The following is a 27,076-nucleotide window of genomic DNA, read 5'->3' as shown; positions in this document are numbered from 1 at the left end:
CGAACAGCTATGCTTAGGTTTTCACCAGGCTTTAGACAGGACATGGACTTCACATGTATCGATACTGGGGCGAATCCAGGGGTGGTTCGGGGGGTTTGGTCGAACCCCCTAAATTTTCCCTCAGAACGCTGGAAATCATCTTTCCGAAGACCTAATTTTCAAAATCTTGGACCCCTCAGAAGGGGAACAATTCTCCGAAACCCCCTTGACTAAATCCTGGATCCGCCCCAGCGATAGAAGTCATATCACACCACTAATAATTCTTGAAAAAAAAAGATAATTCTTGAAAAAAACAAAAAGATAAGACATTACATTGCCTTTTCTCGCTTAAGCCTGGTCAAAACTAGAAAAAGTAAAAATTTAATTCGTGAATTTGGTTTTTTATTTTCAAAACGTGAGCATCTCAAATTTTGCGTGAACGTGAGGATTTTGGATATTATTTGTGATGTGTGAAAAGGCCAAATATTTTTATGTGACTTCTAGTTTTACAAAGGGGTGAAGGGGACCCTCTCTCTCATGGGAGGAGTTTCAAAAATCCAAAAAAAAAAGGAAAGTGCACTTTTAGTATTTGGAATGTTGCTTATCTGTAAACCTTTGGGATAATTGACATTAGGTAGGTGAAATGGGTGGTTAATACCACAAAGAAAGAAACTTCATCATTCTGAATCTTTTATTGCAAAACTGGACGTCATTAGTCTAAGGATTTAATTCATGAACTATTCATACATTTTTACATTTCTGAAGGTAAAGTGCATAGAAATAAAGTTTTTAAAGGCATCATTAACATTCAAGTTGATTTCACTCAGCTAATAGATTTCCCTTCCTGAATTGTGTTACTGTTCTAAATTATTTGTTTTATGACTTTTTTAATTTTCATATCTCTTGATGAGGTAAAAATTTGGAAATAATTTAAAAACAATGCTAGCTGGGTCAATATTGTGGATGCATAAAGAAAAACTTAGGGGCAAGCATGAAATGGTTACATGTAACTGTATAACTTAAACATGAAGGCATGCTATATAAGGAAGTCTTCCCTGGGAAGACCTAGGCTCATTTGTCACTCACCGTTGACGTGTGCGGTTCAAATTTAAATGCTGGTAAATGAACAAAAGGAGCTAATGAGATATCTATTTTTTACTTCCACCAGCACGGTGGAATGAGGTAACATGCGAACCACCTACTTCAATCTCAAATTTACTGCCACAAATAAAGACAATTTCCATTGGAGAAAGGAATACAAATCTCAAATATTCTTGTATTGCGATGAAGACATAAAACAATTTTGAGGAATGCGCCTGCTGTTCACTGCTTTGGAGTAGCTGTAGCTCAAGCTGACTTGACTCTAAGAGTTCTACATCATACGACGGTTGATTGACAAATGGTTCAGTGGGACCTAAGGCTCCTTTTATAGTGCGCCTTTGTGTTTAAGGACTTCCTCACTTGTTGCAAATGCAAAAACAACACAATTCTTCAGGGAGAAATAACAATCTTATGGACTGTAGTGAGACCTTGTAAACATTGTTGTTGCCCTGCAGTAATTATTGCTAATACATTGACAGTGATGAGTCAAAGTTTTTTTTTTTTTAAGGACAAAATGTTGCTTCAATTGCCCTTCTTCCCATTCAGAAGTCACCTCCATACTCCATAATATGATCTCCTGTTTTGTGTGAGAAAATATTTATACCTAGAACAGTCTCATTCTCTATTATCTTGCACAATAATCTGTCCAGTCTCAGGATCAACCACTCTTGGGACTTTGTCAACTATCTCTGTCACAGTAAAATATTTCTTCTTGCTCAACCTTTGACATTCCTTGATGATCACAAGGTCCCCTCTCGCACACTCATCATTTTCATCATGGGCAAAGTACACTTTTCTTTCATTAAAGAACTGAGATAAAAGAGAAAACATGAAATCAAAGGGTAAAGAGTTTCAACTTTGTGTCATGTTTAATACAACGAAACTATGACTTTGGTGACTGGAAACTAAAAACAAAACAACAAAATAAAATCAAAGCTGAATAAAATGAAAACAAAATAACTTCTGTGCTACAATTTTCAAAAAATAAAACATTATCATAAATTTAATCTACATTTTGGAGGCATTTAAACCAGGTCTGAGGTTGCTTTTTAATCACATTTCAAACAAGTAATAGTGGTCAGGCTTACTAGGGATGCATTGCACAAAAACTTTATGTTGCTGAGACTGTTAAGCTTGAATAAGTGTTACTAGCTACTTAGGTTAAGTATCAAACTCCAACAGATTGGTTGATTTGCTTGTCTGGTAAATAAATTCTATCTCCCTCTAGCATATTGGCAATAAAGGACCCAAGACAGTCACTTGCTTGAAAAGACATGATATGGTCTGATATCAATATGAACTAATGTGATATCATATGGAATCACTACGACAAAATGATACAAAGTAATTCCTATAAAAGCCTGCTCATTCCTAGCAATTCTTCTTCATCTTTTTTATTGCCATGCATCTAAACAGATTTGTTTTTAAATTCTCCCCTACTGGACACACTGTTACGGGTGTCCAACGAAACCCTCAATAAATGTGTATACAAAAATTCACGGAAAAGAAAAAGAGGTCGCCAACTCACAGTTTTAAGTTTGTTATACAAGGCCAGTCTGGTAACCAAGACCTTTGCTGTTTTGTTCATCTTGGTTCCAATGACTGTTCCCACGAACTGCGCCATGTTGGATTTCTACAAAATACCTCATTTAGCACCACGTGAATTGTCTAGCCGTAAGCTTAATTAATGCCTCCAGTTGATGTCACTTTCGAATTTCTTAGAGAAGGAAGTGCATTGGCAACTTGTTAGAGATCTGCGTATTCATCTTTTGACTAGTTTTAAGCGTCCCAAAAGGAAGCTGAAACGAAGTTCTAACTGAAAATGCAGGTTCCATACCCACCTTCTTCTGTACCTCCAACTGCACCTTCAACTTCACAGTTTGTTACTCGTGTTCAGCTGAATATTTCTTGCAGAAATCTTCGAGACAAAGATGTCTTATCCAAGTCTGACCCAATGGCCGTGGTCATGTCATTTAAAGATGGTGGCTGGTTTGAGGTAAATAGTACACACAAGTGTATATTTGATTTCTTTCAGAATGTTTTTCTTTCGCCGTCAACAGTCAACTGAAATAACTCAAGGGTCTCACTAACTGGAAGGGTCTTGATATAAGTTAATTATCTGGGTTGTTTGTTTTGCAGTTATTTAGCGAGTTGTAGGTTTATAATTTTACAAGAAAGTACCACGCCTCTATGTTATTATACCAAAACCTCAGCGGACGAAAAGACCAGACACCATTTCAGATCGTTGGACCACGCAACCAGCAGTTAATTTATATATGATGAGGGTATTACACATCACTCTGTAATTCATGGGGAACTAATGACAGAAATATTTTTGTGATTTCGAAAGTGTTTGTGAAAATTCTTACCGTTTGAACTTCTTTATTTTTTTTATTGTTTCTTAATTGTAGTTCAAATCTTCCTGTTTACAACTTTCAAAAAATTTCGTTTCAAGTCAATAGATTTTATGTAGGTGTCTGCTGCCTACTCACTTACTTGTGATTTTGAGTGTTGCGAAAATTCATGCGGTTTGAACTTCTTTATTTTTTGTTATGGCTTCATGGCCTTTCTAAATACAATTTGGCCAGTCCGACTTATCAATCACGCATGCATTGTAGTTCAACTCTTCCTGTTTATATTACAACTTTCAAAAATTTCGTTTAAGTCAATACTGCATGTGCATGTCTGCCGCCTACTCAGATCACCCTCTTTTTTTTGTTTTTGTTTCCAAAGAAGAACTATTCTGACAACTGTAACTGCAATTTACTATCTACAGCTGTACAGTTGATAATTCTTTTAGGTAATAGATGCAATATGTAGTTCACCATTTTGGTCATTACAGTTATATTGGGGAATTAAGAAAGAAATATTAATTAAAAGGAAATGTGTATTTTTGAATGTAGTACATTATGTCATTGAAAGTGACAAGTACAGGTTTGTCATATATATCTCAGAAAGAAAAATGTTTTTTTATAGGTGTGAATGTTTTTTTGTATCCATGAAATTAGCTGATTTAGGGATTTTATGCTCCTTTCAGTAAAAAAAAAAAAAAGATTCATTTTACCACATTTTTTTTTAACTCACAGGTTGGACGAACAGAAAGGTTGGATAACACATTGAATCCTCAATTTTCAACAGCCATCATCATAGACTACTTTTTCGAGGAGCTGCAGAAGCTGAAGTTTTTCATTTATGACATTGACAGTCCATCAATGAGTCTTAAGTCTGCTGATTTCTTGGGGGAAATGGAGTGCACTTTGGGTCAGGTTAGCCTTAAAAAATTTTACACCTTGCTGCTAGGGGCTACACACAAGTTAACAGTCCCTGGCCTTGCTTCAAAGGGCTAACATTTGAAATGTCAGCATAGCTGTTTATTGTGGCTAACTTACTTCTATCAATTCAGCTGATAAAACCAAATTATCTGGCCATGGAAGCTTATCCTAATTTTTGATAGATGAGATGGCAATGAGGTAGATGATGATTTCACAACTGATTGACCTCGGCCTTCATGAATAACCCTTGAGCAGTAAAGTTTCTCTGACAATTTACTATTACCTGCATGTTAACTCCTTTATGGAGAGAAGCTCTGTAAGAGTAATTGAGTGACTTGCGACAGTGTATTATAAATATTATACAATTATAACTGCATTAAGGGCTCAAACCTATTTTCCCAGGTGCTAGCCATATTTAACAGCTGTCCATTTTATGAAATTAATGCAAAGCAGTAAGATGTGTTTAACTGAATTTTAAACGATTGTTTTTTCTTATGTTTGTTTCCAGCTTGTGTCATCTGGAACCTATACAAAACCTCTAGTTCTTAAAGGTACTACTCAGAATCAAGCTGGCATTATAACGGTGGGTTAATTATACTTTTTGCAATTACAAAAACATAACATTGAGGAAATGCTAAATTTAGAAGATTATAGTATTAGTTAAATTTGTGTGATTAGTTTTGAGTTTGTGATTTAATCTGCTCCCAATTGTGAGATTTTAACTATATAATTATTCCACAACAGATTTTTATTCCTTTTAATTTGTTCTTTGCAATCAACAGGTGGTAGCAGAAGAAGTTTCAGGTGGAAATGATGAAGTGCATTTCCAGTTTAGAGCTGAAAAGTTGGACAAGAAGGTCAGTGGCATGTGGTATGGCAAATAGTACATGTTGTAATTTTGAGCAGAACTCGACAGCAGAGGTTGCTTGGAGTAGTCAACTACTGTGTAGACTTCTAAATCAGGGCTGGGCTGTTAGTCCTTTTGCATTCAATTCCTGAAAGCTGAATTCTCCCTATGGTGGATCACACAGTTCTCATTTGAACAGTTGAAAGAATAAGGATTACAGCCAAACAGTACCCCCTGTTTGATAATTTTCTACATTCTCATAAACCTGATAGCATGCCAAATTATATGTAGAAACTGTTGAGGTGAGTTTCAGACTGATGTGTCTTTTTTTTTTTTTTTTTTTTTTGCATTTTGTATGGTAGGGAGTAACTATGCATGAAACATACTGAATATTATTTAGAAGCCTTTGAGACATTAATTTAATCATGAATTATTTCCAGAAGGCCACATTATATTATACATCAACGTACTTTACCTCAACTTAGCCAAGTTTTTTATTTCATGAAATTAAATGTCAAGGTAGTCTAATGGATGAATGTTTCCATCTTTTCTGTTTTTCCAGGATTTCCTTGGAAAGAGTGACCCCTATTTAGAATTTGCAAGATCGAAGGAGGATGGGAGTTTTGTTGTTGTACATAGGACAGAGGTCAGTTATTGGTAGTCAATGTACTTTTATTGGTAAAATGCAGGGCATCAATGCTTCTCATTAGAATTTTATTTTATCGACCTTTATACACTCAGGTTATTCAGAACAACTTGAATCCCAAATGGAAACCATTTCAGATTCCAGTGCAACAGTTATGCAATGGAGATTACGACAGAACCATTCGAGTAAGTTTTATTTTGAACCATTAGAGTAAGTTTTATTTTGTCCCTGACATCGATTTAAATGAGCACATATACCTGTCCAGTAATTTGTGTTAGAAATGTATGCAAAGAGGGAGACATCCTAGCTCTCTCCATCCAACTGACATGCATTTTGTTTACAATAGAAAACTGTGTGGTAGATGCAGATATTAATTTTGTTGTGTGTGTTGTTTAAGTGGATACCCCATTCAAAGGACAAAACTTTGGTTTTGTCATAAAAAAGCACTAGCAGTTGTACCCTTTTCCTCTATTACCTTCACACTATGTCCTGAGTGTGCCCCCTGAGAAGAAATTCTGTTATTTTTGTTACCTTTATTGATTAGAAGAGGTTCCTCCATTTTGGGAACACTTTTTTACTACTTCTCCTGAATAGAGGATCCATAGTGATTGTATGTGTTGTGAAAGGATGCCCAGGGTGACTCCCTCGACATGGAAGTTCCCATACATTTTCCATCACTGTTCTTTCAGATTTTGTGTTATGATTGGGATTCTGATGGATCACATGACTTTATTGGTGCATTTACAACAAATCTTCGTGAGATGTGCTCAGCTCAACCATCAAGGGAGGTACATAAAGAAAAGTCTGCATAAATGTTTATCTAGTGTTTACATTGTTGTTCAAATTTTCTTTGGTGTTAAGTTTCCAAAGCTGTAACATCTGGGATCTGATTTTAGTTATTCTTTCCTTCAGGTTCCAGACATTTTTTTGTTGAAAATGATTTGATATTAAAAAAGTCCCATATGACATCAAGATAACACCTTGCTAACGAAATTGTCTATTCCCTTACTGTCTGTATTAAAATTGTGAGGAAAGGTTGCATTTTAGTCCCTTCTGAAAGTTGAAGTGTCAGCTCCTTTTGATTCTTGGAATCTTTTAAAGTGCCTATAACTCCCCAAAATTTTTTTGGCCATATTAAATCTCTCTATTGCACTGAGCAAACTGCCGCAAATATTTTTGTGTTTGGTTAAAACGCGATTTTTTATGATTTTTCAAAGTTGGGTGTATTTTTGGAACGACCAAGTGAACCAGAGACTGGGGCTATAGTGACGTCATTCCAGGCCATTGGCAGTGGCACTCCGATCCAATCTCAGTTAATATGATACGTTCCCACTGAGATCAAACCTTTGCTAAAGCCTGATCTGGTAAATTTTTCTCACCTTTCTCTTACTTTGCTCGCTTTCAGCTGATTTCATTTCCTCAACATTCTACGCATGAATTAACAGTCGGAAAGATGCAAATTCCAACTCCATCTTTTTGCAACCTTCGTTGCATGGTCTTGCTAGTCAGAGCAGAAAACATGACTAAATAGTCTTCTTCTTGGAAGTGGTTGGAACACACGGCCGAGTATTTTGTGGGCTTCCAATGTTCACACTTCAATTGCACAAAGTCAACCCACTTCTTTCTTCTCTTTTTTTTCTCCGGGTCATCTGCCCCATAAAAAGGTATCGGATGGAGTGCTATTCTTTTTTCTTTGTTGGGAGTGTTGCTACACCCGAAAACAACACATTTAATTATCAGGCATATCTGTCAAGATACTTCATCCAGTCCTTGAAGCAAACTCTTTGGAAAGCCTGGAATGATATCACAAACTGTGCTTGACCCAGACCCATCTTGATAATTCTGTGCCTCGGTCATGTTTCGAAAAAATGTGATTTTCCATGACTTTGAAATTCATAAAAAATCGTGTTTTAACCAAACAAAAATTTTTGCGGCATTTTTCTCAGTTCAGTAGAGAGATTTAATATGGCCCAAAAAAATTTTTGGGGGTTATAGGCACTTTAATTTCTAGGACTTTAATTTCTGAGATTTGAAATTAAATCTTTAAAAGCTCAATGTCTGTCACCATTTATTTGCTTCAGATGATTTTGATCTCTCAATAAAAGCTGAGTAGTGAAATTATCATCAAACTTAATCAGCCTTACAGTTAAATTTTTTAATGAATTCAAAATAATTTATTAATCATGTTGCTATTTTTAGTGGCCATGTATTAATGAAAAGAAGCAGAAGAAAAAGCGTGGTTACAAAAATTCAGGAGTAATTTTTCTTGCGAAATGTGAGGTTGGTTTAATTATTATTCTATAATTTTCTTTCAGTTGATTTTGATATTTTTTAAATCATAATGATTGTAATTATGTCTTAACTTTCTTTATTTTTTTGAAGATATGTACAGTGAGTATCAAAGACGTTATTGTTCCTCTTAAATGATTCAGTTTCTTTAAAAATTTATCTCTGCCATCACCCTTCACTCTGATTCAACCCTTAAACTGATTATTAATCCTTTTGAATTGTGCTATGTCATCATTATCATCAGAATTGTCCTCTCGATAGGTTGTGAAAGTATCATCATTCCTAGACTTTATTCAAGGTGGCTGCCAGCTAAACTTTACGGTAAGTTACAAGTACATTATTTTATGTTTAACTTTAACTTGGTGAAAATAAGAAATCCAGGAAGAGTTCTTTATTATTTGCTCCTTGTCTCTGTGATTAACTGAACATTGATTCAAATTTCTCTCTTGTGGCTAGTTCTTAAAGGTTTCCTTGTTATGTAAGTAATATGATTTGGTGATACATCAAGGTTATTTTCTCCAGCTGATAAATTTGTATATTCTCAGCACCTATTTGCTGGATAATGTATAGACATGGTAATGAGAAGTTACATTTTTATCACTTCTGGCCAGATTAAATGGGTTAGTAATGAAGTGCAGAGAAGGGAGGGTAGAGGGACAATCTTGAGCATAAGGTACACTATTTAAATAACTTATCAAATATTCTGAAAGATACTTGTATCTGCCTCATTTCTGATTGTTTTTTTTTTTAATCTATTTGGAAATTTTAAACAACAATAATTGAATGTTATTTTAAGCCCCACGCATCTATCACAAGAAAAGGAAATCATATGTTGAGTAAAAATAACAAAATAATACAGATAAACAAAGGAATACTTCTTTTTAATAAATACAGTGTTCTTTTATTAACCAACAGGTTGGCATCGATTTTACAGCTTCCAATGGTGAACCAACCCAGTCAACATCTCTTCACTACATCAACCCTTACGCACCAAATGAGTACCAGCAGGCCCTGACAGCTGTAGGAGAAATCATTCAGGATTATGACAGGTAAACTATACGTACTAGATTTGAACACAGTTGCATACTATTTGTCTAGAAAACCTAATACACTTATTTGGCAATTCTTCACACTGAGGCGACACCACTAAAAAATGTGATCACTTGGTGGCCTAGCATTTAGTTTGTAGTCCTGACTTCTGATTGAATGGTTCAGGGGCCTGTTTTTTTTTTTAAGGTCCTGGTAATTTAATGGGCCCATAAAGCTCTTCTGTTCTCATTCAAGATGGGGGTCTCAAAAGGTTTGAGAATATTATACATTAAAACTAGCAGCTAAAGAGACAAAATGGACTGGTTAAGTTGTCAGAGCCTTCTTCTCTATTAATCTAACTTTTGATTTTAAAATGTGGCTTCAGGCCTGTTAAGTTACAAGGACTTTTTGGAAATAGTCCCCAGGTTTGAGAGCTAGCTTATTGGCCTTGAGTCATAGCTTCCTGCAAAGGACACTTAAATTTCCTTTTTCTGTTTGCCTCGCTATTCAAACCCTAAAATGGAAATATTAATCAAGGAATTATGTTAACTTAACAATAAGTTACATGTAGCAAAGTTGATTTAAAAAAATGTCTTGATGTGAGGAAATATGTTTTGTATTTGTTGATTATAAGTCATTTTCTTCATATTTCCAGTGATAAACTCTTTCCATCTTTTGGATTTGGAGCAAAAATTCCACCCACATATCAGGTAGATTTTTCAAGGAGAACATTTAGTCAATAACATTTTAAAAATACCTTTAGTTTTTACTTTTTTTCAAAAATCTGAAAAACAGGTTTCTTACTGCCCCTCTTCATTTAGGCCTGTTGTTGTATTTATTTTTCCCCCAGGGATTACTTTTTTCTTCTCAAGTTTTTTCTCTCTAGCTTTTAATAAACTTAAGGCAGTTGTTTTAAAATTGTAGAAGTTTAATCTTGACTTTGAAGTTTACCTGTGTATATAGTTGTCTGTAAGAGTGATGAGATTCTAAATATGTCAACCTTTTCTGCCACACCAACCATTTTTTTTTTCCTTTCAGGTTTCTCACCAGTTTCCACTGAATTTTAATCCCAGTAATCCGTATTGTGCAGGTGTGAACTTCAATTATGGGTAATTTATTTGTCATCATTATTAAATGTCTTGACTGTGAACTAGTTGTAAATTCAAGGGGCGCTTAAGACACGATTAAATGAGTTGCATTTATTGGAAGTTCTTACTTTTTACCTTGGAACCCACCAGGCTTCCAGAGCATACAGTATTCAGATAATGTGACAACCCCATCATATTAACAATGAAAAGTCTGCAGTTTTAATTTATAACATTATAGTTGTGTTACTTTATAGGTCTAGCTGGTTTGGTACAAGCCTATCAAACCTGTATACAGAGTGTACAACTTTATGGTCCAACCAACATCTCACCTATCATCAACCATGTGGCTCACTTTGCACATCAAGCAGCCCAGACCCAAACTGCCACTGTAAGTTGTTAAAACAATGACATGGATTGCATAATCTAATCCAACACATAAAATTTAAATTGTATGTACTCAATTTTTGTGCCTCTTGATTTTAATTTATCAAGACTTGACGAGAGTGTGTGTGACCTAGAGTATACTGTAAATCCTCTAATAAGACCCCTGAGGGCTGATTTATTTCAGATACTTTGGGAGGGAGGGGGGGGGCTTACGAGAGGGGATGGGCTATTAATTTAGCCTGACATTCACCACCAGGATACAGTGGGATATGATGTACCATTATTACTTCAAAAATTGTTCTCATTTTACATTTTTTCATTTACCAAACTGACAGAGTCAAAATCCTCAGTAAAGTCTGATGAGTTGAAGGATTTGTCATAATCATCTTGTAAATCAGTATTAAAGCAGAAACACAACAAAACAGCAAACTTAAGTCAAATGAACTAAAATTACAATACTTGTCTGAATAGATTTATTGTACTTACTGATATGGAGTCACTGTGTTATTTTTGAAGTTTTGTTCTTTGAGGGGGAGGGGAGGGGGGCTTAATAGAGGGGGGGCTTCATAAATTTCTTCCTCCAAAGAGGGACTTATTAGAGGGGGGTGGTTTATTAGAGGGAATTAGCTTATTAGAGAGGGGTTTTGTTACAGGGGGGGGTGGCTAATTAGGAGGGGGGCTTAATAGAGGATTTATGGTAGCTAACCTATACCACATTGACATCAACTTATCATTTTACCTGAAAATGAACTTATCATTTTACCTGAATTGCCTTTTTAGAACTACTTCATACTGCTCTTATTGACTGATGGTGTAATCACAGATATGGATCAGACCAAGGAGGCTGTAGTGGCAGCATCATCACTTCCCATGTCAATCATTATTGTGGGTGTTGGAAGTGCAGACTTTGCAATGATGGAGGAACTAGATAGTGACGACCAAGTGTAAGTTCTTATTCATTCAGTCGAGTTATTATTTCCTGCTCAACTGACCTATTTGTAATTCAATTTAGGTGTTTTGTCATAAATCTTCTTATAATTTGCATCAATATATCAATGAAAGTGTCTGTGCTGCAATGCAGCTCATACATACAATCATGGCGAAGACTCCCATTCTTGCATACTGTTGCATTGAGATCCACATGTCTTAGCAGCCTATAAGCAGGCTTTCACAGGCACTGGAGCTCAAGTTCTTCCCACTGAGTAAAGCTAGTGAGCAAAATCACTGCTTATATGCTGCAATATATATGCACAGGTTAACAAGTTGAGTAAAAGGTAGTTGATTATATTCAGTTGCAGTGTTACATGTATCCAGATCTGCATAAAAATCAGAGTTAATTCAGACTCATGTATGGGTCACTTTAATTTTATGTGATCCATATTAAGTGAAGTATAGTGAACCTGAGTACTAGATTCAACAATTGTTTTACCAGAAAATGCAGATACATATTAGAATTATTACTTGAATGTAGTAAACTAGATAATATTATTCTCCTTTTTGCCAGCAGGTTGATGGCTCACGGAAAGGCAGCTCAAAGGGACATTGTTCAATTTGTACCCTATAGGAAATTTAAAAATGTAAGCTTTGTAATTCAAATGATTTTTCAATACTTAGGAAACACATAATTCTTATGCTTGGATTTCTGGATTGCCTGAAAAGCAAGTGAACTCACATAAAGGATTTCAACACCAGAGGCCAGTCCCTCTTTTGAAATTTCCTTTCACCCCTATCCTTGGGATATATGTATTGGACAGGTGTAACGATATTCTAGAATGTCACTGTCAAATGAAAGAATTGTCCTCTTCAGGTATGATACAATTGGAAGCCCCTTACACTGAAATGTATGTCTAAGTTATTGACCAGTTAGGTGGCCAGGGTGGCTGTATACATTATAAAAGTCACTTTGTGTAGGTGTGTCTGTGTTGTGGGCAAAGTTGAAATTAGGGTCTATAAAATGAAAAAAAGCCTGAGTTTTACATCTTTTTCATGAAGAAGAAAGCCAGCTTATAAACTAAGGATGTATCTTACTGGGGGAACACAGTGATCATTTCAAAACAGGACAGGTAGAGCAGATTTGCTTATTCAGTGAAGCAAAACAGAATTCATTTCATCTTGCCCACATGTAGGGCTAGCCATACTATGAAAGTAATGAATATAAATTATTTGTCAACTGAGAATTCAAGGCATGATTAATATTACTGAGCAACAAGCTTGTGTTTTAGGTTTCTCCTGCTGCATTAGCAAAAGAAGTCTTGGCTGAGGTGCCCAAGCAACTGACAGACTATTTCAGGGCAAGGAACATTCTACCACAACAGAGACCAAATGTTGTTCCATAAAAAGAGGATACACAAAGCAAGATCATTGTACAAATTATAGCTTGCAGTTGGCTTTTAATTGTCAAAAAGTTGTCTAATATTGTCATAAATAGAAATTCAGCAACAAGAGTGGCAATGGGTTTGTCTGTGACATGTGATTGAGGCCAAAATCAATATGTGATGCATAAATTTTACAAGAAGGCAAGAAATTAGTTTTTGGGAATTCTTTGTTTTGTAATTTTTTTCAAAATTTGCCTATTATATTCTAAAAGTAACTGGGAGGATTTTGTTAGAATTTCTGGTGTGTATAAAATAATATCTCCTTTCTAACTTTGTCAGTTGGGTGAGTAGAAGACAATCAAGGAAAAAATACATCTTCGCACCCTTGACTATGAGGAAGAGGCGCGTTTTAGCCCTATGAACAACAAAGAATCTTTCTCTCCCAACTTATTCATAATCTGCGACCAGATTGTAGCTACATGAGAACCATGTTCACAAGTGTTCATGGGTGATCTTGTCTGTATTTTATGTTATTTAGACACTTTTGAATAGAGAAAGACTTAGCTGAGTCATGCAGAAGGCCGATTATATAATTATACTTAATCAACTGAAAATAATGTCAAACCAATCCAAGCCTGTATAGTGGAAAGAGGAAATTCTATACAAACATAAATGTGCAATACAAATTTTTATTTTCAAGAAATACAACATCAGAATTCTGCATGTTTATAACCAGAGTGACAAATGAGTTATCCACTTTCCGGTGTTAAGTTCCCAGCTATGGGTCAATTCAGTATTACTCAGAAATCTAGATTGATCCTAGCTATATGTATTGTAGGCTACATAATAATTAGAGTTAAAAACTAAATGTACCATTAATTATCTTCCCATTATAATTCACAGTATGCAATGTACATTAAGGATATAAAAAATATTGTTGTTCTGAGTACATTTCCTTCAGTTTATTGTATTAAAAAAAAATATCTGTCTAATTCCCCCCTCAGCCATAATACTTCATAGAACAATAGAGAAGCTGGAGCTGTTTACATTTAATATCAGGGAAAATGTGCCTGTTTACTTATTAAATTATGCCCAAAGCTCTTGCAGAAATTAAAGTGTCTAGAAAATTGCAGAGAAAATTTACTGAACACCAAACAGGACCATTGTTTTCACAGTTACACTAAGTTAAGAGATGTATTTAAAAAGAATAGTATAATATTATGACTTATCACAACCCTACAACAAATTTATTACCCTGTTAAACTTGACTAATGTTGAGAATTGAATTCATGTCTATTGTGTGCAATTTTTCTTAACTACTTTCAGTTGAAAGTATTATTATAAACTACATCACAAATTGTTTTATGCTATACATTAAAATAAAATTTATTTAATAAGTTAATAGTAATATTGGCTAAATGATTTAGCAAGCAGTGAAGAACTATTGACTGAATAATTTACACACTCAGATCAAAGAGTACCTACACCCATAATTTGAAATAAAAAATTCACTTAAGCACAATTTCCATTTTTAGCATGCGGCAATTTGATGAAAATGAAGCGGAATCATTAACTTAACATAGCAGCTGAATAATTCATGTACTCTCAACTGATAACTTTCATTTCATTGTTAATGAGTAAAAGCCAGAATTTAGCAAGGATACCAGGCTTTAACCTCTGTCTGGCCCAAAATAAAATTTCTTCAGTTTTTCCAATTTGCTAAATAAATAAATAATTGGCAGACAATTGACCACTTTATGAATTTCAGTTCATGAAGTTTCATGCAATGGTTTCTGGTTGCTTAAGACCAGACTGTTCTTAAAAAAATCATTTTCCAAGGATTACTTAAAATGTTATGAGGCCCATTTTACATTGAAACTTGACACTGAAACCTTGATTGCAGCACTTGCAATTCATTCAAAACTGAAATGTTTCATTCTTAACCTATCATGAATCATATTAAATCTTAATTACCTGAATAAATGAGGCAATAACTCTACGGAAGATTTAGGACTGCTGGATACTGACAGGAATTCTATTTATTAGATATTGTGCCTGATTAGGAAAATAATTTTCAGGAAAGTACAATGCTTAAATAAGAAAAGAAGCAAACTAAAATATCAAACTTTGCAATGCATAGAAACTGACACTATGTACCATAAAAATTAATCAGAGGGAACCTAATTTTTGTAGATTAAGGGCTATAAGTATTATGAGAAAAATTGAAACCACAAAATTTTCAAGCAGTTCTGGAAGCAATGAAATTTTACTGAATTAGAAACTTGACAATTAAAGCTACAATTAAGACAACCTTATTTACAGACTGAATGTACATGTCCCAAACTAAATTATTTTGCACTATCTTCATTATCCACATTTTGACATATTCCCTCCACTAAATCATTGAATTTGTCGGGTTTATCCACGTAGACATGATGCCCTGCTCCAGTAATCACCTGAACATCTACATAACAACCACTGCGCCTCTCCTTGGTTTCCTTTCCTGTGTTGTGATCAATCCATGATCTTGATCCATAAATCATTGTTATAGGAACGTCTTTGTTGACATTACCAATTCTATATATCATTGGATGCTTGGCCCAGCCGTATGGAATGGTCATGTTCTTGAAAGCCGTCTCTCCACTGTAGAGAATATCAATCAAATTAATAATCTCTTATTGAGTGTTGATCACTGAATGATAGACAAGCAATTACTTCATAATTTCCAATGAGCTGAACTTCACATTGTTTCTGCCATTAGAGAGATTTAGCACCGCATTTACGTGAATGCGAACGGCAAAAGTGACCATGAGACCTTGATTTTCTGCCATTTTTTCATGTTTGCTGGTTGCACTTCACTGTTTCTATGTGGAAGTAACCTGTTTCACATTTGCCGTGTACTATTTTTTTTTCAGTTTTTCTCTAATAGAGCAGAAGTTAACTGCCAGAAAAAGGGCACCACAACTATTCCTTGTAGGTCATACAAGGGTACCTTCAAATCCACCATAATGTAAGCTAAGGCAAAGCTAAAGCACCGAGGTTTATGCTATTTCACATGAAACGTGAAAGAGCAAGCTGACATTTGCTGTTTCATGTAAATGCATGCTAATTCTCTCTAATGGCAGAAGCAATGTGAAGTTCAGCTTAATTGAGGTTTCTATATTGTCTTCTTGGATAAGACACTAAACACTCACAGTGCCTTTCTCCATTGCTAAATAAAGTAGGTATTACCAGTGGTAAATAAAACCTTTTTGGTGGCAATGACAGAACTCCTTTACTCATCACCAAATCTCTCTTACCTAGGTACTTGTGCATTGCAGTGGTAAATGTAGTTAAATATGGTGTCATCGGGCAGAATACTGGAAAACTTTCTTTGAAAATCAGGTCTGAATTGTCTCACCAGAGAAGGACCTAAAAATTACAAGAAAAAGTGACATCAAATATTCATAAAACTACATAAAATATACTTTACAATAAGTGAAGTTATTTCCTTTTGCTCTTTGCCTCAACCATCTAGTGTGAGCCAATGAGGATCGCACTTACCATGTCAGGCCCCTACATGGTTCATATGCAAAGCTTGTGTTGCAGCACCGAACCTCCTTACCCTTTAACTTTCAAGAGTGACCAAGACAGACTTTCTCCCTAGTTATCAATACAATATCAAGCAGACATAAATGGGAATAAAAGGGTATCAAGCACTCTCTGAAAAAAGGAAAGGCAGTGGCCAAAAAATAGGAAGAAATTAGGAAGCAGGCCAAAAAATAGGAAAAACATAGGAAAAAAATAGGAGCTTGATGTCTTGGAATAAAGAAAAATTCAATTAAGGCATTATTGGTCGATCCGATCCCTAATTCTCCAAAATAACATCATAAGAATTATATGGCAGACAGTAACAAGAATTACTCATGGGATATTGGGACTTGCTGTTTTGGCTGAAACTTTTACCTTTGTCTTTAGCCCCACACCCTCTCAAAAATTTGCTGCACAAGGATTTGTCTTAAACTGGCATCCACTGTTAAAAGATGAGCATCAACTTTGCAATTAATGAATTCACTCACCCCATGGACCAGCCGCACGTAATCCAGCTAATGGATTAAAAGGACTTAAAACCGCTCCTAAGAATTTGACCCACACAGGGATGTGTATATTCATATTATCTTCTGTGGGTTTCACGGGAAATCCCCATGGATCAGCTAAGATCAGATGCTGGATTCTGGAAGGGTACTTCAAGGCATAGGAGCTTGCCAAGAACCCACCAAGGCTGTGACCCAAAAGAACAAACTTTTCCAGGCCGACCTTCTCCCGCCATTTCTCAATGGAGTCCACAAACTGTTCTTCAGCTTCCAATGGCTCTGAACTCAATTGAGGCCGCGAGCTGCGACCAAACCCCAGCACATCAAATGCATAAACAGACCTGTTCTTGGAGAGGGCATCAAAATTTAATGCCCAGAGACCAACACCTCCTCCAAACCCATGAACCAGGACCAGTGGTACTCTACTAGCTTTTGGACTGAATTTTAAGGTCCATATCCTCTGTCCATTTCCCAACGGCACAAATTGGCTCTCATAGTAAGATTGGGTTTCTAAGAGAAAGTTTCATTAGAAATAGTGAGTTGATAATCACCCCCCTTTCACTTTGATTATCATTTTTTGATAGCCTCGGATCTTTACATTTAGCATTCTACGTGAAATGGTAAGTAAAATATTTATATTTTTCAATTCTCTTTTCGCTGAAAGCATCTAGGGAAACATGCAATCAAAATAGAATCGAAAAATTATTGCTTTGGCAGAAATGAGTTAACTATGAGGTCTATGAGCCAATAGGGAAGCCTAATTAATGCGAGAGAGTGTACTTCCTCACAACGATTCTTAACATGAATCACTGGTTACGTAATAAGTTTTTTGGCACACGCATGTAATAAGGGCAGTTCAAGGTCAGACGGTTGATCAAAATTATCATTCAGTGCAGGACACGTACAACGTAGAAAAAAAAATCAGTGATTAAAAAGAAAGGGCTACTGCAGCGCGTAGTTCTGTGAAGGCGGTAAAGCGAAAGAACAAGTCAAAGCTTTGCGATGATCTTGAACAATCTACACAAACTGACGTAACTTTTTAAGTAACAATAGAATACACGAGATGTTTCACTCGTTTGATCGTGAAATCAGCCATTAAATTTCTTAGAAAAAATGATTATTGAACTCTCACTTTGTAATATTTGAGATTCTGCTTCCTCTAGCAGCTTCTCTGAGGTTGGGGACCATGTAAACCAGTTACAAAACCAACTGGAAGCGCCGGCGGTCGATACAGTCTCGCCAACACTTCTAAGAAAAACAAAACAAAATGGTCTCAATCTGCTTTAGAAAGCCTTCTATAGATTAAAAAAGAACTACAAACACTTGATTATTACTCTACCTTTGATCTTTCGTATCCTCCATTTGTTATTCTAAGAGTTATTAATCAGGTCACGTTTTCTTCACATCCTCTTTGTCCTCTTTGTTTACAGCTATGCGTCAACGTCTGACATATAAATTGAAACATGTGTCTTGTTTATCTTTGTTACGTCACGCGAACACCACCACACATGCGCATTTAATGACCCTTGAACCGCAAGTGGAAGCTGTATTTGGGCGGGAAGATACTAAATCCCGAGGGATTGTATTTTTTTTAACTCTGTGGTCAGCTGTTAATACGATCTATGACATCAGCTGCTCGTTTTTTAAGCCCTTCATCTTAAGAAAACTCGGAGCTATCATATCACTACGACTTGCGATCAGGCGTTCGATTTTCTTTTCAAAACTGGAAATCACGACCGTAACCTTGGGCGACGCGTTGTAGCGGAACAAAATAACAAATTAGCAGCTGGGTACTGGCTCTGCACGTGTAGTTTCAACCTTTGCTCATTTCTTAGCAGTTCCGAGCAAAACAACTGTGAAGGCGTCTCCCAGTAGCCCGAGGCTCGGACCTGGCCTCACATGTGGGTTGAGTTTGTTGTTGGTTCTCGTCCTTACCTAAAGGTTTTTTTTGTCGGTATATTTGCATGGTTTAGTACGTATGCATGCATGGTTTTGTCGGTATGTATGCATGCATGGTGTAGCAGAGCCTTTTTAACCCTTCCTCGAATCGAAAAGGAAAAAAGGTTAACCGTAACCTTTTCCCTTGGAGGGTTGAGAAGAAAAGAAGAAAAGGCTCTGCTCGCAGGGTAATGCATGGTAAGTTTTTCTGTTATTTAACTTATTTTCTTCCAGATCAGAGTGGACTGACTAGACACCATGAGTGTCTCATCCAAATTTTAAATCATGATTGTTTCATTTTAATAAGTAAATACGTGAATTGAAGCTACTCTTTAAAAGGGCTTTTCAGCCACAATGTAAACTAACAAAGTGCTTAAAAATCCCCACTGGCAGGAGGCAGACCAGTGGGCTATTCACAGAGCACAGCCGAGGAGTTGAACCAGAGGCAACCGAGAACAAATCCAATGAGTGGCAGGGTGGAGGACTTGAACCCGGGACACCGGATTACAAGTCCAGCACCCTAACCGCTCGGCCACACCGCCTCCTCTAGCGCTTTAAAGGAGTCTCAGCATCCGACGTGTAACGAGTTTGAAAAAGACCAAATGTATAAATGAAGAACAATGCATATATCAATGAGAGAAATATCAAATTGCAGCAAAAGAACTTATCTGAAATGTGTTTAAAAAATTTGTCGATTCAATTTCTGATTATATTCTAACTTAAAATGTGTATATAATTATACAACTCCAAATCCATATTGATTTGTGAGTGAAATATCATTTGTTTTCTAAACAATTATTTTGCAGTGGACTTGCTCAATGACCTTATAGAGACTTTCCCCTTCCCCCTCTACAATGCATGTCAATAAGGAAATGCAATGAACATTGTTAAGGAGGTGGGGAACAGGGTATTATGGTTTGCACAAGTCTATGTTTTGGATCTTTCCATGACTGCAGGCTGCTCATGAGTGATTAGCCAGCACTCTCTTAACCTCAAGAGCAATAATACCCTACATTGTTCACCATTTTAGTGCAACCTAGTCAAGAAGTAGATATAGTTGTGTTCAAAGTAAATACTGGTTTTAAACTCTTTGATTTTGCAACTTCAGTCAGACTTTTGGATATAAAATTATTGTAATTTCATATTTATTGCAGTAAAACCTTCATTTTGAAAATAGGATCTTGATTTCTAAGTGAAATATACTGTAATTACCTGTATGTCATACACACTATCATAAAATAAGATCTGCATATTCCATTGATGAAATGCTCACACAGCCTTGGAGATTTAGTCCATACACTTTTTGAACCTTGATCTGCTTCAAACCCCTCTCCCATTGTGCTTCTTTTATATCACATCCAGCCTACAGGCCTCGTTGTTGAAGTCCTTTAACACATTTCAAATAAATTCTCCTAAGAAACCAGAAATGGGGTGTGTACCAGTATTTTAACATGCCATTTTTGTTACTTGGGTAAGTATGGTATACAATACATTTGATTTACCTTCCCTGGGCAGACTGAAATGTACAGTATGCATGAAACAGAACATCAAAATTATCAAATTTTAACAGTAACTTGAGTCTTTACTGTATTCTCAGAACCTAACAGTGAGCATGCTGCTATATCTTATGTCCGATGGTTGGATGTCACTTGTCTCTTGCAATGCTCAAATCAAAGAAACAGTTTGAACTACCACTTCAAAATGCATTTCTGCGTCTACTTGAGTTTCATTATCAACATTTTGTAAAACAATTTCTGCATTTTGAAGAACAGACTCCAAAAACTTGGGAAGTTCAGTTTCTAAATAAAAGCACCAATGTCCGCCATTTTCAAGTTATGGTTTCTATTCCAAGTCCCCTACAAGCCAGGTTTGGCCGTGCTTGCCCCAGGAAGATTGAATGAATTTCTAGAGGATTGCATTGAATATGTTTTTGAGTGGATTGAATAACTATATTTCTGTGATTGGATTGAATAGATATTTCTGTGATTGGACTGAATAAATATTCACTCTTATTAAATTAAACTGAAAAACATGGGTTTGAACTGAATGCTTTTTCAGATTGTTTGAATATGTTTAGAAGATTGAATTAAATTGTATCACGCCAAAATGATTAGATTGAATAAATATTTGACTTGATTGAATTTTGCTACAAACGGTGTACCATACCTTAGCTAATACATGCATAAATATGTTAGACAGCCTGGCTGCTCGTATTCATCTCCCCAGACCAAAACCTTTGAAAAGGACATCACGATGTCAACTGCTTAGTTTTAAATGTTGGGTTATTCAAACCCAAATTCTTCTCCAAATTTTCTGTGATTTTCTAGCCAATGTGATTATCAAAATTAGGTACTGGTATTTAATAGGCAGATTTCTAAGTTTAACTTTAAGTTAGTGTAATGATTGTTGACACAAATGTCTTACTGAACAAGTCAGCTTCAAGCAGAAATGACTTGGTTACTGTTATGTTCAATCACTAGAGAGATATTAATAATTGAAGTCTCAGTAATACCCCCATTATTTTACATGTTTAATGGCTGTGAGCCTCCGTTCAGTTAATAGTCACAGTAATAAGTTTATCCTCTCTGTGACAAACTTTATTCACAGCTTGGTTGAATGCCCATGGCTGATCTGCATAAACATGGTGTCCAGCATGAGTAATCACTTGTATATCAACATAACCACTGCGACTATTTTTAATTTGATAGCTGGGTGAACAATCTATCCAAGACTCTGAGCCATGAATCATTGTCATTGGAATGTTTTTGTCCATTTCCCCAATCCTGTGAATCATGGGATACTTTGCCCAGCCATACATCTCTGACATCCTCTTGAAAGCTGTTTCACCACTGAAAAAAGAAAAGAATCAGCCATGTTGTCTGAGAGAGTTTTCACAAACTTATTTCCTCATACTGAAAAAGACACAAAAACCAACATTCTAAATTCCAATTCAACCTTGAAACAGTGGACAAGAAGAGCCACCTTGTGAAAAGTCCACCACCAAATCCCATTTATTTATTTATCTTATCATCATTTATCAAGACACAAGTAAACCTTTGTGGGCTTGCAGGGTTTATTTATTTATTTCTGGGCCTTTATAATGAGATGATAATTGGAGAAAGGGTGTATTGGAGAGGGGGAAATTTCCAGAAAGGTACACTTGAGAGGGGGGTTTATTAAAGAGAAGGGTAGTTGTGAGGGGCAAAATTGAGAGGAAAGTTTATGGAAAGAGGAGCTCTTTAGAGAAGTGGCTTAATGGGGGAGAAGGGCTTTTGCTGACTTTCATAACACATTATTCTGTTCTTTTATTCACCTTGGTTTCTGAGCATTACAGTGGTAAATGTAGTTGAAAATGGTGTCATCTTCCAAAAGACCAGCAAATTTCCCTTGAAGGTCAGGCCTAAATTTCTGCACCAGTGATGGGCCTACAAGACAAAACAAAACTTGCATATCACTTTAAATGTATTTTTGTGAGTAACATTTATCTTCATTATGGCCAGACATGTTGTAATCAAATGGATTCCTTCCATCTATGATATTTTTTTACTTCTAGGATGCATTTGAAACTCACTTCACTATAATCTCCAAGTTCAATTTTACACAATCAGTAATAATGTACTTTCTTTTCAAAGGACCTCTGCTAATAAGAGCATTTAATCAAAGTGTACATTCAATTAATTTGAATGTACACTTTGAATGTACACAATAAAAAAGAAACTCCTTGTTAAGGAAGATTACTAAAACCACTATTGGTAAGTTTTGAGGGAAGAAAGAAACTAAATAAGAGATCTGAATTGGTTGGGAGTGAAACCCAAATAAAAATTTTTTAATGATAAAATGTGTAACCAATAAGAACAGATTTAATTGTTTATAACTTACCCCATGGACCTGCAGCTCGCAGTCCTGCCAGTGGGTTGAATGGACGGATAAGAGTTGCCACAATCTTCACCCATGTTGGAATATTGTACTGTAATTTTTCTGGTTTCTCTGAATACCCCCAGGAATCTGCCAAGATGAGATGTTGAACTCTGGAAGGATGTTTTAATGCATAGGAACTTGCCAGAAAGCCACCAAAGCTGTGTCCTAGGAGAACAAACTTTTCTAACCCAATTTCCTGCCGCCATTGTTCAATTGACTTAACAAATTGTTCTTCAGCTTCTTGCGGGTCTCCACTAAGCTGTGGTCGTGAGCTGCGGCCAAATCCTAATACATCAATTGCATAGACTGTCCTATGTTTTGCCAAGGCATCAATGTTCATTGCCCACAGGCCTGCACCTCCTCCGAAGCCGTGAATCATGACCAGTGGTGCTTTAGTTGCATTAGGATTAAACTTTAAGGTCCATATCTTTTCATCTTTTTCCACAGGCACATATTTACCCTCATAATGAGACTTAACAACTATATGGAAACACAATCATGTGGTAAAATAATGTTAACTTCCATGACTTGAGGCTATAGCAATTAATGCCTCCATGATCCAATACCTAATAAATAGATCATGGTAAATATTTTGTGTTCACTGTTGTCAATTGAAAGTCGCTGTTGTGCTAAATATTAATTTATTATTTTGATAAACTTTGGCAAATGACGTAGACATTTTGGGCAAAGTTAATGTCACCTTACTCTGAAGGTCTCTTCATTAATGAACCTGGTCAGTGGGGCTGATATCGCTTCACCCATCTTTTTGCTAAATTCCAATTTGCCTCTTATTTTTGCTTTGTTTTGTTTTGTTTTTTGCGCGAGAAGATGCATTTGCGCAGTCGTCGTTATCTACAAGTAACCATGTTGTCAAATGAACCTTGTGGCCCAATGACTGGAATAAACGGGCCATTCCATTTAAAATCCGCAATAAAGGATTTTACTCTTCCATCTTCATTAGTTTTTCCATATGAAAGGCCATAAACCGAAAACACAACTTAGTAACGCTGATAGACTTTACCCGCAGGCACAGGCACTAAGTTAATTTAACGAGGCCCCATTTGTGGTTTTCTAGAGCCTGCACCTGTATACTGTTGCAAAGTTACGATGAGCCCCTCGCCGGGCGGGGAACTAACAAGGAACACTGCCAACATTTCATTTGGCTTGCCCTTGCTTGTACGTGAATCAAAAGATCGAAAACTTACATTTCCAAATTCTGGACTCTGCAACTTCCAGCAATCTTTCAGAGGTTGGTCGCCATGAACATCTTCTCTGAAACCAGCATCTTGATCTCTCGAGTTCTACAGATGATGCAACCACACTGCAAAATGTAAACAAAGAGATTCAAGTAAGAAAATCTTCATTTTACAGATTCACGAATTAACGTAACTTATCGCTACCTTCGATTATTGTCTCCTCGGATATCTTCGGTTATAGCTGTTGCCATCGTTCTACTTCCCAACAACACCTTTAAGTTTTACCAATCACGTTAACAGTTTCACTCTAACTTTAATAATCCGCCGGGCTTCGAATTTTTCACACCTTGTTCAAGGCGAATGACGTAGTATAGCGGTCTTTGATTGGTTTGTTTTAAGAAATGCGTCACGTATTGGTTGTATTATGTGACCTCCGGAACAGTGACTAAGCAACTCAGCACGAACTAAGTATAGAAATAGACGTAATGCTATCCGCTAGGCCTCATTTAGTACTTTTCAAATTTGATAGATAACTTTGCAAGACAGACTGGAAGAATATTTTGAGCAGTTCAAAAATTATGTTAAAGTAAAAAGACCTCGTTGGTAATTCTTGAAACGTGAATCTTGCACTGTAGTGAATCAGACATCCTCGCAAAGAGTGACAATATTAATAGAGCAGCTTCCAAAATCAATTATACCCGGTTTTCGTGTAGAATGAAATACAGATATGGCGTCCTTAGCTTTGTTGTCAGACTGGTTACCCCCCAAGGCGCAAGGGATTATGGGGATGTGTTTTCTCTACGATTGAAGCCCTCGCTCCCAGGAACCCTCCTTGTCTCTAAAATTGGTTCCAGCTTCTCTATGCTTATCTAACCGCGCCGTTGTAACGCCTGGAAGTTTTCAACCTTGAAGCATTGTAGCCGGAAGAGAGAAGAAACCAATTACTAACTTTAAAAAGAGAAAGATGAATGATATCATTGAGAATGGAAAGAACAAGAAATGGGTGGTGTGCAAGTTGTGTGGATCAAAAGTTCTACGACCTTGCTCGGCCAGTCACGAAGAAAGAGAGGTACCGAATCTCCAAAGTCAAAATAACTCATTCATCCATCTTTAAAATTGAACCCTACAATTTATTGAATTTATGTTAGTTACAATTCATGAAAAAACGATCATTTTTATTTCTCTTCATACAGCTATTCTTGCCTTTCATGCAGAAAAAGAAGGACTTTGCTGGCGCTGAAGAACATCAAGGTGAAATCCTTAAAAAACACTGGATGGTCTCAGATATGTTCACTTTCGAAAATGTTGGCTTTTCAATGACTGTGGATTCAATCAAATATTTAGCTTGTGCTGATTGTGAGTGTGGACCAATAGGATGGCACGACATTAATGACAAGACGAAGTTTTATGTTGCTGTTGAACGAGTAGGACATCAAGATTTCTCACAATAACTACCCAGCATTTGGCACAGGATATTGTATGACATGAGTGATTCCTCAGATTCGTTTTGTCATTTTCTCCCTTATTAGTAATTTGACATAAATATTGTGCCAATCAGTTACAAGCGTCAACATTCCCCCTCCCCTCTTGGGCAACCCTCAGGTACTTGACTGTTGTCCATGCCTGGGGGGGTTGGGGAATTTGAATCTTGCCTGGGTAGGTTGGGGAATTTGAACTGGAACTGTCAAATCTTTCCAGCAAATAAATGTGTTTTACCTTTTAACATGGAGATATAATTAAAGGTAAAAAGTTCACTTTCACAAGCAAATGGCTCATGAAAAAAGGTCTACAAGGACATCGGGGTTGCTAATCTTGCCTTTTACAAAAAAATTGACGATTGACTCTGGCACTTGGCACGGGTGGGACATTTGAACACAATTTTAGCCCTGAGGGGCCAGGAATTTGAGTGGACTAATCTTCAAAAGCTCAAATGCTTGGGGAGTTGCTCGGAACAGGGCTTCAAATTGATTCACACATTACATCCTGACAAGGTGTTCAAAGTACACACAATGGTGTTAATGTATCTTATTTCAAAGTTATGTACGTTTTACCTCCGGTAATCATTTTTTACAATTTTCTGAGTTAGTTTGTATGAATAAAGCTGTCAACTTCACAAATAGATATTCCATGTTGCCACTGGTGTGTTCAGATGATCTAAAGATGCAGTAAGAACAAAAAAATGGCTTCCAAGACACAGCCGAGTGGCATTGATGTTCTTAAATCATTCTGATGTCTTCAGTGACTGATTACTTAACAGATGCTCAGTAACATGGAATCTATTTGTTTTTCATAAATAAGGAAAAAAGTTTTCAATGGTGACATTGTCTATGCATCTGTTATTAAATATATCATAAGTAGTAACAATCAAAGTGCATGTTAGATTAAGCATATATAATTTTGCATAGATAGCTTGTTTGGCAGATATTTTTTGTAATTTTCTCAGTTGCTAGTAATTTAACATTATATTTGAAGAGTTCAAAGTGTGCATGATAATATTAATTCGCTTCTTTCAGTGCCATCAACTTTTTACTTTTGGTAATGTTTTACAACTTTGAGTTAGTTTGTATAATTACAGCTGTCAATTCAACAAATAGATTCCCATGCATGGGTTCGGTAACAGATCACAGATGTTGTAAAAATGTGTTGAGAACAAGAAAGTGGCAGGTTAGGTACAGCTGGGAGAGTCCAGCTGTTCTTACCACATTTCGACACATCTGTGATCTACTATAGACCCCACATGCGGCAACATGGAATCTATTTGTTTTATATAATAAAGAAGCAAAAAATTGTTAATGATGGTGATTTTATCTATTTCTCTGTCCTCCAGTAGAACCAATCAAAATGCTTTTATAATTTAGCTATTCTTCTAAATTTCCTCAGAAAAAAATTTCTCAAGAACTTGCACATTTTTTAAGTATACTGAACAAAGAAGACTCCTTCAGTTTTATCCATATGGTCATTCCAAGTAGAGCTGCTTGTTGTTTTCATTGTCTGTGGTCTT

At 36.2% G+C, this 27,076-nt stretch overlaps 5 protein-coding genes and 1 long non-coding RNA gene across 8 annotated transcripts; 3 read left to right on the top strand and 3 right to left on the bottom strand.

The window, feature by feature from the left end:
- Positions 1-656: 656 nt before the first annotated feature.
- LOC111321013 (small ribosomal subunit protein uS17m) lies at positions 657-2,754 on the bottom strand. Its single transcript, XM_022923770.2, has 2 exons — positions 2,609-2,754; positions 657-1,890 (listed from the first exon to the last, which is right to left on the bottom strand). The coding sequence occupies exons 1-2, from the start codon at positions 2,702-2,704 to the stop codon at positions 1,696-1,698; spliced, it is 291 nt and encodes a 96-aa protein (XP_022779505.1). The 5' UTR covers positions 2,705-2,754; the 3' UTR covers positions 657-1,695.
- A 6-nt stretch (positions 2,755-2,760) lies between these two features.
- Positions 2,761-13,896, top strand: LOC111321011 (copine-3). 2 transcript variants are annotated; one of them, XM_022923768.2, is made up of 16 exons: positions 2,761-3,076; positions 4,167-4,346; positions 4,861-4,935; positions 5,135-5,209; positions 5,762-5,845; positions 5,941-6,030; positions 6,535-6,633; positions 8,045-8,125; positions 8,396-8,455; positions 9,050-9,183; positions 9,819-9,873; positions 10,202-10,253; positions 10,506-10,639; positions 11,416-11,579; positions 12,143-12,212; positions 12,858-13,896. In XM_022923768.2, exons 1-16 carry the CDS (start codon positions 2,903-2,905, stop codon positions 12,969-12,971), a joined length of 1,641 nt encoding a protein of 546 aa, XP_022779503.2. In that variant the 5' UTR covers positions 2,761-2,902; the 3' UTR covers positions 12,972-13,896. The 2 variants fall into 2 exon arrangements, with proteins under 2 accessions (XP_022779503.2, XP_022779502.2); XM_022923767.2 differs by having other exon boundaries at positions 12,140-12,212.
- LOC111321012 (1-acylglycerol-3-phosphate O-acyltransferase ABHD5) lies at positions 13,620-18,515 on the bottom strand. 2 transcript variants are annotated; one of them, XM_022923769.2, is made up of 5 exons: positions 18,363-18,515; positions 18,156-18,271; positions 17,009-17,533; positions 16,250-16,361; positions 13,620-15,593 (listed from the first exon to the last, which is right to left on the bottom strand). In XM_022923769.2, the coding sequence occupies exons 1-5, from the start codon at positions 18,383-18,385 to the stop codon at positions 15,299-15,301; spliced, it is 1,071 nt and encodes a 356-aa protein (XP_022779504.2). In that variant the 5' UTR covers positions 18,386-18,515; the 3' UTR covers positions 13,620-15,298. The 2 variants fall into 2 exon arrangements, with proteins under 2 accessions (XP_022779504.2, XP_088611757.1); XM_088755631.1 differs by having other exon boundaries at positions 18,156-18,268; positions 18,363-18,487.
- A 41-nt stretch (positions 18,516-18,556) lies between these two features.
- Positions 18,557-20,137, top strand: LOC148734507 (uncharacterized). The gene is made up of 2 exons (XR_015999481.1): positions 18,557-19,159; positions 19,355-20,137. It is a non-coding gene; the product is annotated as an uncharacterized LOC148734507 (long non-coding RNA).
- LOC111321098 ((Lyso)-N-acylphosphatidylethanolamine lipase) lies at positions 19,636-24,438 on the bottom strand. Its single transcript, XM_022923883.2, has 5 exons — positions 24,280-24,438; positions 24,085-24,200; positions 22,841-23,359; positions 22,275-22,386; positions 19,636-21,810 (listed from the first exon to the last, which is right to left on the bottom strand). The coding sequence occupies exons 1-5, from the start codon at positions 24,324-24,326 to the stop codon at positions 21,513-21,515; spliced, it is 1,092 nt and encodes a 363-aa protein (XP_022779618.2). The 5' UTR covers positions 24,327-24,438; the 3' UTR covers positions 19,636-21,512.
- Positions 24,439-24,619: 181 nt separating this feature from the next.
- On the top strand, positions 24,620-26,868 carry LOC111321040 (guanine nucleotide exchange factor MSS4). Its single transcript, XM_022923811.2, has 2 exons — positions 24,620-25,144; positions 25,269-26,868. Exons 1-2 carry the CDS (start codon positions 25,040-25,042, stop codon positions 25,524-25,526), a joined length of 363 nt encoding a protein of 120 aa, XP_022779546.2. The 5' UTR covers positions 24,620-25,039; the 3' UTR covers positions 25,527-26,868.
- Positions 26,869-27,076: the final 208 nt, after the last annotated feature.

This window comes from Stylophora pistillata, chromosome 3, assembly GCF_964205215.1.
Source record: "Stylophora pistillata chromosome 3, jaStyPist1.2, whole genome shotgun sequence".
In the NCBI taxonomy this organism is placed as follows: domain Eukaryota; kingdom Metazoa; phylum Cnidaria; class Anthozoa; order Scleractinia; family Pocilloporidae; genus Stylophora; species Stylophora pistillata.
The sequence above is the reverse complement of the archived record's forward strand: the minus strand, read 5'-3'. Positions and strand labels throughout refer to the sequence as shown.